At 38.9% G+C, this 17,550-nt stretch overlaps 1 protein-coding gene across 1 annotated transcript in view; it reads left to right on the plus strand.

The window, feature by feature from the left end:
- Positions 1 to 1,067: 1,067 nt before the first annotated feature.
- Positions 1,068 to 17,550, plus strand: part of LOC104949706 (catenin alpha-2-like) — a 34,076-nt gene continuing 17,593 nt past the window's right edge. The window contains exon 1 of the mRNA XM_010776105.1: positions 1,068 to 1,170. Within this exon, the coding sequence (XP_010774407.1) occupies positions 1,069 to 1,170 (102 nt within the window). The 5' untranslated portion in view covers position 1,068. The remainder of the gene's footprint in view (positions 1,171 to 17,550) is intronic.

Here is a 17,550-nt window from a genome sequence, read left to right on the forward strand (position 1 = left end):
ACTTTGAATTGTGTCCTGTGTACTGTACTGTACTGTAAAGCACTTTGTACATCCGTGTTGAGAAGCGTGCTGTATACATAACGTTTAATAAAGTTTACTTACTTACTTATTTAAAACTGCAACCTTTCTCCTGTTTTTTGCTTACTTTTACCTCCTTTCTTAACTGTTTTCTTAATTTGGACAATTTAACAGTGCAAGGCTGCTCTCCAATGCATTGTTTGTACCTGATTTATTTAAAGTAATTGGCAATGTGGACAAATCCAAGCCATAACTCCACTAAATGACGTCGAGCTTCGCTAATTGTAGAAACACTATAACACTTTACTGAATGTGCTGTTGGCTTACAGAATGAAGTCCACTTTAAGATGGACAAAGCCCTGCATTGCAATTCTAAACTTAATTAAGAAACCTAATTGCAGAAGTATAAGGTTAGAGAGCTGGTCAGCCATTATTTTGTTGTTTCCTGGAAGTGTTTTTTTTTGTTTTTTAATATGCCAAGATGTTCTTACTATCAACAGTTACTGGACATCCACAGAAACATTGTTTTTGAGGCAGTTATTTTAGCCTGGGATTCATTATATTTTGTGGAATCACTAGATTTTCTGTGGGGATTAAGTATTGACACAAACTCTGTGAATACTAGTTTCTGATAGGTTAATGGTTGTTTGTTTAGTAATGAGAAATAAAAAAAAAAGTGAAAAAGTAATAACGGTCAGACGGAGTGATAGATTGATTCTTTTGAGTACACTTTTTTCATAACCGCAGAGTTGGTTTATCAAGTTCAGACCATGACCACATTTTGGACAACGCAATATTTAAATGGAATATTGGCGTTATGACAATAAACCTTAGAATCCATGGATTTTCAACATTGCAATAAACATTACTTATAAAGGATTAATAACTCTACATGGGCGTCAGTATCGTAGAGTGTTCCTCTGACAACTCCTCTTAACACAAGTGCCTGTACTGACTCAGCGGGGAATTTGGGATTACGTTGTGCGCTAAAAGCTTTTCACAGCGAACCATCCACTAACCATTGATCTGCTTTTGCTTCCAACAGAGATCATGACGACCGCCACCTCCCCCATCCTGTTGAAATGGGACCCAAAGAGTCTTGAAATCCGCACCCTGACTGTGGAGAGGCTTCTGGAGCCGCTGGTCACACAGGTAAAACAATTTACTCTGGGATACAAATACAAAAAAAGAGTAGCCAAAGCACTTGAGATTAGTTTTTAAGACAAGATAACAGGCTGACTCACTAAAAGAGGTTTACGTTTTTTTAATATGTACTAACACGAGACAAATCCTCATTTAACATTTTCTGATACTATTAAATGAATTGTTTACAATCTGTAGGTTTTCTACATTTTGATTGCTTAAACTTTGATGAACAAAACACTTTAGGTCAGGAAAAAAGCACAATTCATACTTTGTGCTTATCCCTTTGCTATACTGCTTGTTTCAAAAACTCTGTTGGGTTAGTGCCAAAGACTGTGGTCCATTGTCACTGACTTTGTTTGGCTGTGAATTAGGGTTCGGTATGTTTTACATTATTCTGATTATGATTATAATACTGCATGTCTGAATCTTACTGAATCCAGGTGCTTTGCAAGTTTATTTTAACTGCTGACATAAAAAGAAACCAATTCCTACCTGAAAGGTTCGGTGGGACAAAAAAACGCATTAAAAAAATCCAACAAATAGTCAGTCTGCTTATGGATATACAGTGGGGCAAAAAAGTATTTAGTCAGCCACCAATTGTGCAAGTTCTCCCACTTAAAAAGATGAGAGGCTTGTAATTTTCATCCTAGGTATACCTCAACTATGAGAGACAGAATGAGAAAAAAAAATCCAGAAAAGAGCCTCCTCTGTCCTCCACTTGTTAACTGTATTAATGGCACCTGTTTGAACTCGTTATCAGTATAAAAGACACAACATCAAAACAGTCACACTCCAAACTCCACTATGGCCAAGACCAAAGAGCTGTCAAAGGACACCAGAAACAAAATTGTAGACCTGCACCAGGCTGGGAAGACTGAATCTAGAATAGGTAAGCAGCTTGGTGTGAAGAAATCAACTGTGGGAGCAATTATTCGAAAATGGAAGACATACAAGACCACTGATAATCTCCCTCGATCTGGGGCTCCATGCAAGATCTGGACCTAGTCAATGACCTGCAGAGAGCTGGGACCAAAGTAACAAAGGCTACCATCAGTAACACACTACGCCGCCAGGGACTCAAATCCTGCAGTGCCAGACGTGTCCCCCTGCTTAAGCCCGTACATGTCCAGGCCCGTCTGAAGTTTGCTAGAGAGCATTTAGATGATCCAGAAGAGGATTGGGAGAATGTTATATGGTCAGATGAAAACAAAATATAACTTTTTGGTAAAAACTCAACTAGACATGTTTGGAGGAGAAAGAATGCTGAGTTGCATCCAAAGAACACCATACCTACTGTGAAACATGGGGGTGGAAACATCATGCTTTGGGGCTGTTTTTCTGCAAAGGGACCAGGAGGACTGATCCGTGTAAAGGAAAGAATGAATGGGGCCATGTATCGTGAGATTTTGAGTGACAACCTCCTTCCATCAGCAAGGGCATTAAAGATGAAACGTGGCTAGGTCTTTCAGCATGACAATGATCCCAAACACACCACCCGGGCAACGAAGGAGTGGCTTCGTAAGAAGCATTTCAAGGTCCTGGAGTGGCCTAGCCAGTCTCCAGATCTCAACCCCATAGAAAATCTTTGGAGGGAGTTGAAAGTCTGTGTTGCCCAGCGACAGCCCCAAAACATCACTGCTCTAGAGGAGATCTGCATGGAGGAATGGGCCAAAATACCAGCAACAGTGTGTGAAAACCTTGTGAAGACTTACAGAAAACGTTTGACCTCTGTCATTGCCAACAAAGGGTATATAACAAAGTATTGAGATGAACTTTTGTTATTGACCAAATACTTATTTTCCACCATAATTTGCAAATAAATTCTTTAAAAATCAGACAATGTGATTTTCTGAATTTGTTTTTTTCTCATTTTGTCTCTCATAGTTGAAGTATACCTAGGAGGAAAATTACAGCCCTCTCTCATCTTTTTAAGTGGGAGAACTTGCACAATTGGTGGCTGACTAAATACTTTTTTGCCCCACTGTATATAAACTCAGTTTGCACGGTAATAGTAAACATATGTGTACTATCACAGAAATCCTACAACAAAATCCAGCAGACCTACTTACATTAGTAAAATAAACACAGACTCCAGGGGGGACTGTACCTATTTATTCTGGAAAGACATCCTTGGCAACTGTCCTGTTTCTCCAGGATGTCTTCATAAAGCTGCTTCATGCAGGTTATGACTGAACCTCTGACAGTTGTGGTTTTTAGATTTTGAAAGGCTAGATTTACTCACAGCCTAGAACTCAGAACACAGCCCGTTTACTCTTCAGTCCCCTAGAGAATGTATTGTATTGTAAGTATTGATTGAAGACTTGTTGCCAGCTGTACCTGTTGCCACAGCAATACACTGCTTTTATCCACTTTTGTTGGCTTTTTTTTTGGAAACAAGGGATTGCTAAAGTCTCTGGGTTTATCTGAACACACTAAACCTATAACCTACAAATAATTCGATTTGACTCAGAAGTGGGACTGAGTTATTTTATTAGTAGTCTCTAATGTACATCCACATGCACAGTCCTGAACAAAGCATGATACCGTCATAAAATAACATGTAAGTAAACAGAAACACGATAGCTGCAAATAATAGTAACACATGAATGCATTATGAACAGTTTTTTTATTGTTTGCAAAATATATTCTGACACCTTAGTAAACAACAAAACACAGCATTGCATTCATGCTGCTCTCAAATTAAGACATGAAAGTGCTGAATTCAACATTACAAATTCTAGTGAAGAAAACATAAGCAGGAAACAATCTTATTCTTATGAATCATAAAGTATTTCCAATCTTTCTGTGGTAGCCCATATTGTGCATCTGGTTTAATAGATATTATGTAATCCGCACAAAATAAACCCTCAACTTTTAGCTTTTTTTGTTTGGTAACTTATTCTGTGTTATGGTTTCCATATCAATCAGCCAACATAACCATACTGTAGCAAGGGCTGTATCAGTAAGCTTTTGAATAAGGTATTTGCAGACATGGATGACTTGTTAAATACACATGGCAGCATTTAGTGCTGATGTGTAGCATGCTTAAATGCACATCTCGATTATCCCTGAGACAAAAATTACACTAGACTTGCATTTTTATTTGTATTACCGGTACTTGATATTTCCTCAAACAGCACTTATTGTGCCGAGTCAAAAGAACATCTGTGGCAAATAATAAAAAAATACCATTAAAAGCACATCAAGCTACAACTGACTACAGGAGAAGTTGAGAATGACTTATTCATTTTAGAGTATCTAAGTTGATTGTAGTTATTGCCACCATCCATCCTGTATGACTTTATTGGTTTTGGGCACATTTACTTTTTCTGAATTGCATAAAACTTCCCATGAAACACCATCACTGTTTATTGGGAACAGAACCGACATACAAGTCGTTCAATTGGCACAACCTACCCAGTTTGAATAGCATAGGCATGAAATATCAGAACAATATAATAATAATGTCTGTCCTGGCTTCCTTCCTTGTTTTTCTTTCAAGCCACTAGACGCCTTAAACAGAAATGTTTAACTTGTTTTCTTCCTTTATATTACTTACAGTTGAAGAGTTGCTTGGCTATGATGTTATGCAATGTGTTTGCTCAAAATAAAATAACAAACTTTTACATGTGCAACAAAGAAAATAGGCCTTTACAATATTCAAAAACAAATAGGCTAAAATAACAAACAACTATTATTTTTTTCTTAAGAAGGCTTATATAACTTAATAACTTAAAGGGTATTTGTACGATTCAAAACTGTTCCTCGACGGCGTCTTTCTAGCAGGTTGCCCATCATTGTCATTTTTTGAGCAGGCGCTGTGGGAATTGTAGTCTTTTATAGTGTGTTAACTACAAACGTCAACATTTGGTGGCCTTTCTTATAAAACAAAATACTGGCTCTAACAATGTCTGTCAGCTGCATCCTGCCTTTGTTCAAATTAGTGGTCACAGGTAGGTAGATGCTTTACAGTATGTTAGTATAACTTACACTTAATGAGCTTCCTATTTTCACTCAGTGATCATTATTTATCTCTTTCTATAGCATTGCCTAACTCCCCTTACAACAAATTATGCATTTTATTTAAAAGAATAACATGTTTCTTTGACATCTTAATATCTCTTTTCTTCCTTTAACTGTTTCCCAGCAGTTCACATTAATTATTTCCGACAGCTCTATACTAAGTCATTGGATTCCCAACATTACAATTAAATATCTACCAAAAAGAGAAATAATTCAGATGCATGTTTTGCAATTAAAATCATTTTTGACTTAGATTAAACCGATAAAAGTTTGCTATGCATCTTATAAGTACTTTGAAATAGATGATCTGTAATTAAATGTTCTCTCCCCAACGGAAAGTTACCTGTTAATTTGGGGATATTACAATAAGAATTCATCATCTACTTTACTGCATGATGATAGTAAAATGCTGCAACAAAGATGATATTGCGGCGAAATGCACCTGGGAATGAGAAAAACCAAACAGCAAACGTTAGTAATTCATCTTGACTGCACTTGCATTCAAAGTTTGAACCATTTCCTGAAATGCATGATACACTGTGCTTGTTTTTCCTGTCAATTTGTTTGATTCAGTGTTTTTTGGGTTGAATAAAAGGTTACCCCAGGAGGATAGAAAACATGCTCACCCTGACATTGCTTGAGATAGCAAGCTCATTTATCATGGCCAAGCTCCCCCCCCTCCCTGTTGGAGTACTGGGCAAGTCCATAGCCAATAACACTGAGGGGCTTATTTTATCACTGAGTATGAAGGACTGTGATATAGTAAAACATTTTATACTGCAGGCAATAGCAATATTTTCTAAAGAATTACAGGGAGAAAGCCTTGAGAGGCAGGCAGAAAAAAGAAAAAAAAACGGGTACTTCAAGGTTAGTTGTTTGCATTTGCAGTCTACTTTATGTATCTTGGTATACACATATTGTTATAGAAATGGAGGAGGCTTTGATATAACCAAATGATGACAGAAGTTTGGCACATGGAGACATGTTAGCTTGAACAAGCTGTTGGGATACTTAATGGATGCTCTAATGCATTGGCTCCTGATGTCCTCCATTACAGTATGTGCATATTTTTGAAACTCATTAAATATATATATAAAGCATTAAACTATGCAATATTCTATTGTTGGCTTCTAGGGATAAGGTCACTTATTTATTTGAAAACTATGTCCTTATAGGTAAAAAGGTAATAGTGCATTACTTACTAGACTATTCTGTCTAGACAGTTGATTGTAATACCAACATCTGAGAATACAAGTATTTGTCTGAAATAAACAGAACATCTCCTCAGTGAACACCCTGGAAAACGGTACAGAGAGAATTAAATGGCATTGTACACACATTCATATTCTGAGACAGTTATGCACATTGTATCCAAACAGCTAAAAAACAACAATTTCTGTCAAAAACAAATCTATAAGCTATTAAATAAATGATCCCTTTGTATCACGCCATGCATCATCAAAGATATATTTGCACAAAAACTGCACATCATTGCATATTAAACTAAAATGTTAAATTACTTTTCAAAGAGACTAATGGGACTTCAGCACAGGCCAATATTACTTCTCAGTAGATCAGTGGAAAAGAATGAGCCTTGCCACTTGATGAGTCGTTGTGCTGGACCTTCTGATGCAGTAGATTATATATCTGGTAAATATAAGTTTGCTGATCCCAAAACTCACATCAGTGTCTCATCAGGTAGATTTTCTCCCTTAACCCTTTCACAGCACGAGCTGCTAATGAAGTAAAAAGCTCCCCAACCAGTTTCCAGGGTGAGATGTGTAGAGAGGCTTCATCATGAACTGCCAGACAGTATTTCATCAGAGAGAAGACACCTCTCTTCTCCGTTGTCTCACTCTCGTTCTCTCCCGTTCTTACACAACCACACACACAATCTTTATCACACAATCTATTTCATCTAAACTTGTTATGTACACAGAAATAAACCCTCGTTGATCATTTTTTACGACTTCCCTTTCCAGGAATACCTGACAAAGGTAACTATAAATATCCCAGTTACAATAAACAGATACAGCCGGCATTATTTCATCACAATGAGCTAGAGGAGTTGCCTATACTTTCTTCTTTCCTATAAGATTTAATTCAGTAAACCAATATGTAGCTTTCAATTAAAACTTTACAGTAATAAACTCAGTTCCTATTAAATGAATACTCTTTAAAAAAATACTGGTTTACAATTTTGGTGGAAAAAGTTATTGTACCCCATTAATAATTTAACAACCTCTCAGAAACATATTGTGTCGCTTTGACAGGGGGCCTGATCCCTACGATGGAAACCACCACTGTATCTAAAGTAGTTAGACATCCATCCTTACCAGCTACAGACAAATGTTACACATTTGCCAAATAATGATACATCATAGGGGCCATTTTTATGCAAAATTAGTACTTTTCCTTTTGATACTTAAACACATTAAAAGATAATATTAAAAGTTATAATAACATATTTAAATCACTTTTTAAATGCTGGACTTTTACTTTTAATGGAATATATTTGTATTGATAGTTTGACTTACTTCAATCAAAGGGTCAGAGTATTTCTTCCACCACTGATCTATCCAATATATATTTACCATTCAACCTATATTATTTAAGCAAAGCATACAATATGCTTTTTTTTGTTGCATTCCTGCTCTCAAAGTCGGTCTGGGTTTGAAAGTGATATGAGCAAACACTTTCTGATCTCTTCCCCCTAATGCTGCCTCTTCGGTAAGATGCCAACCTACGGGGTGTTAGGTCGTTGACATCCTGCCTCTGTGTGATGCTACACCAGAGAAGAAGCTTCTTTCTTCCATACTTGCTCTTGATACTCTAGAGGTCATCACACAGCCATAACTCAATATGTGCTACATGCACAACACCCTCTGGTCCAGCAGACTCTTGGTTTCTCTTCCATTGTCATATGAGTAAAAGTGAAAACTTATGAACAAACTTTGAGGATAAACTATAAATTAAAAAAAAAGCTTTATCTTGACGGATATAGTTAATTAACACGACATGCGTAGGCACAGTTTGTGTTGTTGCTTGTCTAAATTCACATAAATCATTGATTAGTTGTGTTTGGGAGACACGGCAAAACAGTATTTTTAAAATGTGGTTTCTTGGTCATTAGGTTGCGAGCTATGATTGCTTGGCATATTGACTTAAATTGTAGTGGTGTAGCCGGACACCTGAGGGGCAGAGTTAGCTGTCAGGAGTGGATGCTTTAGCGGCCTTTGTTTTTGTGTATCATCCAAGCCCAAGGTTTGGCTCATTGCATTGGTTGGCACCTGACACACACACACACACACACACACACACACACACACACACACACACACACACACACACACACACACGCTCTAGTCAAGGGGCTTAACATAAAGGGAGGGGAGACGACGGCGGCGAGGAGATTAAGGCTTCATGCTGCATCACTGTCATAATCCATTAAACTAGCGGAAAAGCAGGAAGCTGGACCTCAAACAGACACTTTTTGGAGGCAAAAAGTGAGGCTATACTTCTCGTAAAAGTTTTGACTAAAACCACAGTCACTCTCAGGAGTTGGAAAGTTGTATTTAAGAATATAACAACAGCTTGTTAACAGCAGAAGCATATTTTTAAGGAAAATCTAAACGTGTGATTTTGTTTAATGAATAAATGGATAAAGTTAGTCTTTAACTTCATATTTGAAAGTCATGCTGAAAAAGGGGAATATCTCACTGGATTTGAAGATGTGAAGACCTCTTCACTTAACTTCATTAACTCTTTGCACTTTTTTTATGTCCCTTGTTCAAATTTGGACGAGAGGATTTCTAAGAGTTTTTGAACCCTGTGAGAGGCTATGATTTTCAAAGGCAGACTTGAACCCCTGCTTTTTGGCATGCTACTCATCGGACACTTATTATGTTACAGGAAGCAATGCTTCAATGAAGCTGGAACAGGGAAAATGAATAGGGCAGCTGAAAAGACAGTCATTTTTTACTAAGGCATGGTCAAAAGTTAATTTAACATTATAACAATTCAAAAGATACTATTTTATGTATTGATGCCTTTAATGTGATAAGCACTTTTCTGATCAAAGTTTGCAATAATCAAACATCTTCCATTCAAACAGTCATATATTGATGACATATCTATATTTAAGTTGATTAAACATCCAGTCAACACGATTTTAATAAGATTTTGCTCTCTTCCAGCTTTGGTATAGTTATGTAACACACGTGATGCATTAGATCTCCTCTGTTGTTGCCTCAGTTGACCCTCCTGCCTCGCATGATATCGTGACATTAGCTCAGTTCTCAGATCTTTCACATTGCTGCTCCCCAGAGAATGCTTAGCATGCATCTTTGATGGCCTTCACAGTGAAACATTGTATTTAACAGTGGCCAGAAGGAATGCAACATTAACATTTATTTGATATTGTGACTTACATTAATGTTTATTTACAATAGGTATATGGAAAACACCTACAGTTGGGAACTCCACCTGCATGACTTTCATGACACCCTTATATTCAACATTTGCTCAGATGTAGGTTTAGTGACAAAAAACGTTCCTTTATCATAGTTTTATTAGACCCTAAGTGTTTAATTTATTTTCTTTTTCCTATCTTTGGGTATTCTGTATGAAGATAGACACCTTTAGTTAATCAGTCTTGGTCAAACTCCCTTGCATATTAATCCAAACATACGGCAGTTAGCCGGTGCATTTATTTCTCAGCTATTTTGGCAGTGACCCCTCTGGACTCCCTGTTTGCATGTTCTGAAAATCAATGCGGTGTTGTTTACTATGCAGCTCAACACGTGAGGTCTTGACGTCCTTTACAGTGCATGCATTTAATGGCACTTACTTCTCTGTCCTTATCTGTTGCTCTCTTATTCTGTGACTCTGCTTCTGAAATCGTGCATTGAAAGTAATACTTGAATTGTACACAGTAGCATGATAATGATGACAGCTGTGTAATTATGCAGAGTGCCCCCTGTTAGCTTCTGCCTTCTCATTACCTCTGCCAGGGCCTCGGGGTCAGTTGTGGATCTTGTGAAACACACTTTAATCTGTCTTCAGGCTGTGTTTTCTGACACCTTGCTATGTCAGCATATGGCATGCCCCAGGGTTCTGAACAGCAGCCATGCACAGATGCCGAGTGCCCGCTCTTTCTCTGCTTTCCTACCATGGAAGATAAATCAAATCAGAACACATATCTTAAGAAACAACCCCCTTTTGAGCATTATTTTCACAAGTATGTGAGTAAGTCAAAAACATCCTTTCTTTATATTTTTTGTTGCTTTTTTTGGTTATTCATGATCTTAATCACTGGAAAACCTGTACCATAAATACTTCCCTAGTATTAGCTCATTGTAAATGTGATTGGACAGCACTGCTTGTTTTTTCTTGTAGTGCATTCACTTTTCAAGTTTCTTCATCACTAATACGTTTTATATACATTTAAATATAAATGTAACTAAATACTTTGGTGCAATGGAGGTTGAAGAGTCACAGCAGACTTCTAACAACAAATAGGACTCGGCCTTAGTAAACCGCGTGGAGACTGAGAGCTACCTAAACACCCCAAAAAGCAGACGTTTAACTTGTTGATCTTTGATGTTTATATATAATGTCTCCAGCATTCTATAGTGTCCGTTATTGTGAAGGAGAGCTATCATGCATGCATTAAACCACTTCACTGCTATACTATGCATGGGCAACTGTGACATGTCAACATATCTTCTATCAAAATAGCCCAGCTTCTCTTTGAAACAATTTCTGTTTTAAACTTGACATTTTGAATGAATTATGTATTTATGTAAATAATGAGTATATGTTGGTTGACAGTGACTCAGTCTTTTTTGTCTCAAAATATTGGTGGGTTGTATTCTCTGCATCAATTATGGAAATTAAGGAAGACTTAATCTCTTCTTAGCTAGCTCTCAAGGCCTCAGTTTCCATTACACTTCTTGATAACGTTTTCTAAAAGCTTTTACTCAATAAAGAAAATACTTTATTTAAAACTTTTATAAATGAGAGAGAGGGGAGAGTGTGGATGCTTCTATATGTTCATTATTGAATACGCCCTGTCTCATGCCTGAAAGCTGTTGGAGCTGCAGAGGAGGGTTCAAGGTCAGTACTGTATGCCTTGTCTGGTAGTCTGTGAACCAGGACATTATTGGAACAAGGATTTACCATTTACTCACCACAGCCTATTACATACTTTACGTTATTAGTTCCCTGGCCTGACAAAACTGACATAATGTCACTCAGCTTATGCTGTGGAAATGCTAGAAGAGTAGATCCACAGAACAAAAACACATCTGATCCATTTGGGATCTTCAAAGCACTCTGACTTTGTGCCAGCAGGGGTCTTCCAGGGCCTCCCCTGTTCTGCCGTATGTGTGAAAGAGTAAGACAGAGAGGAAGAGGATGAAAGGAAACGAAGCAGACGGATAATCTGGGATTCTGATTGTCTGCATATTTGGCTGGGAGCAAGATCAGCACAGATGTATTCTAAATGAGGCCAAATAGTCATAAATGCGTGTCTATTTTTTACTCTCTTTATTTTTCATATGCGTGTGCACTTTTAGGGTATCATTTCTGTGTAACTTTCTTCAATACAGCCATTTTCTTCCCGTATGACCTATAAATGGAGTTAACTTGAAAAACGTCTTATTATTTTAGAGAACAGAACATGCCACAAAACAATCCCATTCCCATGCATAATTGACTCGCCTAGTTCCACTGCTTAACTACTTTGCTCTATAGATCTCCTTCAAGTTTTGTCGCTCTTTGCTGAGTTTTGTATTTACTTAGAGGCAGAGTCAGTGTTCACTATACACTGGCTACAGTTCCCTGAAGCTAATGATTTGATAATCCTGTAAGAATGTGCCTCACTGTGCTTGCATGAGTTTGAACACATTAATTACTTTCGTCTTTATTGGGTGAATATTCCTTCTACGCAGTGCATCTATTCAATTATTAAAAGTAACTCTGGAGATAATCCTATCAATATTAACAGATTAAGTCCATTCAGTACTTGAGTTTGAAATCTGCATGAATGGATGAAAGTTATTTCTACATATATTTTCCACATTTTTACTTTTTAATGCTATTTTATATTTATATTTCAGAAATATTTTGGACTGTTTATTCCTAGTGTATTAATTTCTCTTATGTACATTGCCTTGTTTTTTATGCTGTTGCAACGCAAAAATGTCCCAGAATTTGATCAGTAAAGTACTTACATATCTATCGATCTTATACTTCTCAGAGGAGTTGTCATCTATAAAGCAACATTTTAATTTAGCTTTTCTAATGATTTTGCGGTGTGAAAATATCAACAATAATTACCAAGCTGTCATGTAACAAAACATGTTGTGCTGTTGTGCATGTTTATCTGGTCTATTTTTTAATTTTTTATTTCCCATCCTTGCCTCAGACCCTGAACTGGAAAATTAATTTTCCATCCATTTCCGAACACAATCTTAAATAATCAGGTCCACTTTCTGTTGCGAGTAGCAACCCCTACTTGCAAAGTTACACAGCAGGTTCAGTTTAACTTACATCGTTATATCTAGGCCCTATTCAACATCACTGCCTATTTACTACATACAGTAGAGCACTACATTCACTGTCTTCTTAAGTGACCAACTGGTCCAACTGGGTTTGTAATTTGCAGATACAAAAAGTGACCATTGAGCAACTTGAAACTTGTCAGAGATAACTCTATTTCTTTCGACAGTTCCCACTCTTTTTGTTAGCAAGGGCAGGTACTGACCTGTCAATCAAGGGTCATTATGACTGTAATATGGGGTTGAGTACAATCAATTTTCGTCTTCCATGTGGGCAGAGTTCAAGTGTGTAATGTGACTGAGCGAGTGAGTTACAGTGATCACCTAGGGCCGCCCCTGGCCAACTTGTGGCCCCACCAAAGTTATGGGGGGGGTTCTAGTGGGGCCTCGCAGCAGCAAAACTGTGCCGCGCCTACACGATCTGCGTGATCTGCGTGTTTATTAGCTGGAAGAGGCTTGCTGATGGAAGCAAAGAGGATACGTTGCATGCTGTACTGTAGGTTATCTTGTCCTCTGTTGCTACTTTGTATCATATCATCAAAACCTTATTGTCATGTGATATTCTCACACCTGAAGCTGTGTGTCTTGCGGATTTATTCACTGGTTTCTTGGACACTCGTCATTGTGACCTTATCTCACAGAAGCCATTTGAGATTTGAGAAAGCTTTGATGTTGTTCGTCTTTGAAGTGAACAGAATTTAAGATACCATTTGTTGTTTTGAAGATTATGGGAAAACCTTAAGGCAAGTTATGCAAAATTTAAACCCAAGTCAAATAAGGACTCATTGACGTTTTAACAGATGAAATAGGCAGTTTTACACAAACTTTCAGTAGTTTCTTATACTCATATTTTAAATGAGGTGGAGGGTAAACGATACAAAGGATTTATTGTTGCTGAAATGTTCTAATTGGCTAGTGTTGCATATTGATTTAAAAAACAACGCTATGGTGCTGCTGTTTTCCTTAGATAAGTCCCCCAAGGTCTACTCATTAAGTCTTTTTTCATGAACACTAGATAAATGGTATTTTTAAGTATTTCTTGGCAACCAAACAAGCTGTTTTCTACATGGAGCAATGTGTCTGGCTTCCACATTAGGCTTTGGGGTAAGTCTGATCATTGTTAAAAGGGGGCAACATTGTTCATACAATCAGTTGTATAAGGCTTGCCCACCTGAACTCCTTTATGGACACTATTTGTGCCGATCAACTACAATTTGAAAAAAAAAACAGCCCTGTCATTCCCTCAAAAAATGAATGTAGTAACCTCATTGAAAGCAAAAGGACATTTCTTAGGAGGATGATAAGGCAGGAGTGGGATGATCAAACAGAGTATAGAAACATGGGCAAAGATGGTGACTAATGAGGAAATATTATGGGGAGAATTCAAGTTTATTGTACTGTTGAAGCAGATGAAACAAGTGCTGTTCTCAGAAATTCCCTCTTAAAATGTTGGAAAAATTATTTGAGACGGCACCATTTATAAATAATCCAGATATTTCTGTAAAATGCTTAAAAATTCAACTGCAACTCAATTCAATTGCAGATTAACCTAACATTTCAGTAAGCTTTTCATTCAAGTCCGAAAACTAAAACAAAAATGATAACTATTGTTGGCAACCAGCGCTATGTTTTTATAATTCATCAGGTTTTCTTCTTTAATAACTAAGTGTGCTTCCAGGAGGCTTTATGAGAATATTGCCAGCGAGCATGCTGTATAGTTAACAATACCAAACCTTGACACCCCTGCAATGTGACACTTCCTGCTAAAACCCTTTGCTCCTGCCGCCCAAAAACCTATTCAGGTACCAATCCCAATGCTTGCTAATCCTCATTGCTTTGCATTTCACCACGTGTTAACTTCAAAATATATTTTAAATAACAGGGTATGATGAAAATAAGCATAGCCTTCAGTGTAAAACATGGCACTGGTGTTGTGCTGGTGCAAATGGCAGGCGTAGTTTATATCCACAGGAAAGTATGTGTAGATATACATCGCATTAGATTTTTTCCTTGTGTCTGAATATTTCTGCATTTGAATATATTCATCTTGACTATATACAGTAGTAGTGTGTATTGTTTATACTCTGTGTGTAACATGGCCGGAAGCCATTAAAGCGCCCAACTGATGCAAACTGTTTTTTATATTCTCTTTCTCACAGCTAGGTGATTGATTAATCCACTTGGGAAAATGAAGAGGACCTTGTCTTGCTTTTGTCCCCAGAGCTTTTGCACACATCATGCACTTTACACATGGGCATAAACGGCCTCATCAATTATTTCACAGGGAAGTTTACTGTATGTGCATCAGTGACTGTGGGAGAGTGCCATGGGTTAACATCATCTCTCAGAAGCTGTGTACGGGTGTGCACGATGATGCATGTGTGCAATTGGCTACAAATGCACACACATACACATGTGCTTTCCGCTTACCTAATGTTCAGCAGTTAAAGTGCATCACTCATTCGTTGGATGCGAGTCTCAGAGGCTGAAGGCGGAAAATTGAATGGCTACGCAGAGCCACGGGGATTTACTACTGAGTGGACAGTCCACTGGCCAGTGCTCTGAAGAGGAAAGGCTGCATGGCATTTCATACTATTGATCAGCAATAAATTGGGAAGGAAAGGCACAACAACTCCTAGAGCCTGAAGGAAAGGTTAGCCTCACCACTGCCGCAGAATAATCACTTATGTATTACCTGTTAACAGTTTCCAACTTGATTATTTGCTTTCAAAATCAGCAGCAATCTTCCATACCTGAGATGCAGTATTACATCCCACGTTCTTGAGCAAGATTTAAAAGCTGGGGATAAATCGATTATTTCTAGCAAATGTGTCACTGCTAATGAAAGTGTGAGAAATAACAAAGTTTGAAATGGTTGGGTTGGAGACGGGAAACCGTGGCCTGACAACAACATGGTGCCACAACCTAAGTGGACCCAGCTCAGCTCCCTCTGCATGATATGTTTGAAGAATGGTGTGCAGCATCAGGGTGCTTTAATAAGTTCAACACATAACTATAGGTTACTTACGTAACCCCAGTTCTCAGAGTAACATGAAGTGAGATGTCTCACTATGGGATGCGCCTCAACGCGTATGCAAACAGAAGCATCAATCTCATTACGCCAATCCTGATTGGCTGGTGATCTTGACGTCTACGTCAGGGAATCCACCCACCCTTTAAGTAGCTTGCGCTACGTCGCAGCGTCATTCAAAATAAGCACCTCTTCTCGCTTTGCCTTAGCAAGAAGGGCCGTCTGGTGAGACATCTCACTTCATGTTACTCTGAGAACTGGGGTTACGTAAGTAACCTATAGTTCTCATTCATAACACTCTGTTCGATGTTTCACTATGGGATATTGAAACTCCCGTATTGCTAGGCATGCTTATCTCGAAAATCACCAAAACAACCAGAACTTAACAGGTAGAACCCTGTCTCAACACGGGGCCCAGCACTGCACGGGCCACACTTGGAGCAGAGACATCTAGCCTGTAAAAGCGGACAAAAGTGAGCGGTGAGGACCAGCTCGCTGCTGCACAAATGTCTTGGATGGAAACACCCTTGAACAAAGCCCAGGATGTAGCCAGTCCACGAGTAGAATGAGCACGCAGGCCCGTTGGTGCCTGCAAACCCTCATATAAGCCAGAGCAATCGCTTCCACAATCCAGTGGGAGAGCCGTTGTCTGGTAAGGTAACGGGCTTGCCCTTCTGAGGGTTAGCCCAGGATATAAAGAGTTGGTCATTGCAACGAAACTCTTTTGACCTGTCCATATAGGTGCGTAAAGCACGAACTGGACACAGCAAATTCGGCCGCTGTTCCTCAGAGGAACACAGCGGCGGAGGAAATGCCACAATGTCAATGGGGGTACATGAGCCAACCACCTTAGGTACAAAGGCAGGGTTGGGCTTCAGCAACATTCTCGTTTGCCCCGGGGCAAACTGAGTGCATGAAGGATGTACAGAGAGCGCATGAATGTCACTGACTCGCTTGGCAGATGCCAGAGCCAGTAACAGCACTGTCTTCAGTGACAGGTGTTTCATGTCAGCTTCTTCCAGGGGTTCAAATGGAGGTCGAGTGAGCCCATCTAAAACCACTGCCAAGTCCCATAAGGGCACCAGTGACCTGGAAACAGGGAGGAGCCTGCGAGCCCCTTTCATAAAACGGCAGACCAAAGGGATGTTGGCTAGACGTCTTTCCCTCAAATCCCACATGGCATGCAGCAATAGCAGCCAGGTACACTTTGATCGTAGAGAAAGCTCTGTGTTTATCAATTAGGTCCTGTAGAAATGATAGAATCACCCCGACAGGACATTGAATCCACCCACCCTATAAGTAGCTTGCGCTACGACGCAGCGTCATTCAAAATAAGCACCTCTTCTCGCTTCGCCTTAGCAAGAAGGGCCGTCTGGTGAGACATCTCACTTCATGTTACTCTGAGAACTGGGGTTACGTAAGTAACCTATAGTTCTCATTCATAACACTCCGTTCGATGTCTCACTATGGGATATTGAAACTCCCGTATTGCTAGACATGCTTATCTCGAAAATCACCAAAACAACCAGAACTTAACAGGTAGAACCCTGTCTCAACACGGGGCCCAGCACTGCGCGGGCCACACTTGGAGCAGAGACATCTATTCTGTAAAAGCGGACAAAAGTGGGCGGTGAGGACCAGCTCGCTGCTGCACAAATGTCTTGGATGGAAACACCCTTGAACAAAGCCCAGGATGTAGCCAGTCCACGAGTAGAATGAGCACGCAGGCCCGTTGGTGCCTGCAAACCCTGACTCGTATAAGCCAGAGCA

The sequence above is a fragment of the Notothenia coriiceps genome, unplaced genomic scaffold (genome assembly GCF_000735185.1).
Source record: "Notothenia coriiceps isolate Sejong01 unplaced genomic scaffold, NC01 NC01_scaffold00000339, whole genome shotgun sequence".
Taxonomy (NCBI): Eukaryota; Metazoa; Chordata; class Actinopteri; order Perciformes; family Nototheniidae; genus Notothenia; species Notothenia coriiceps.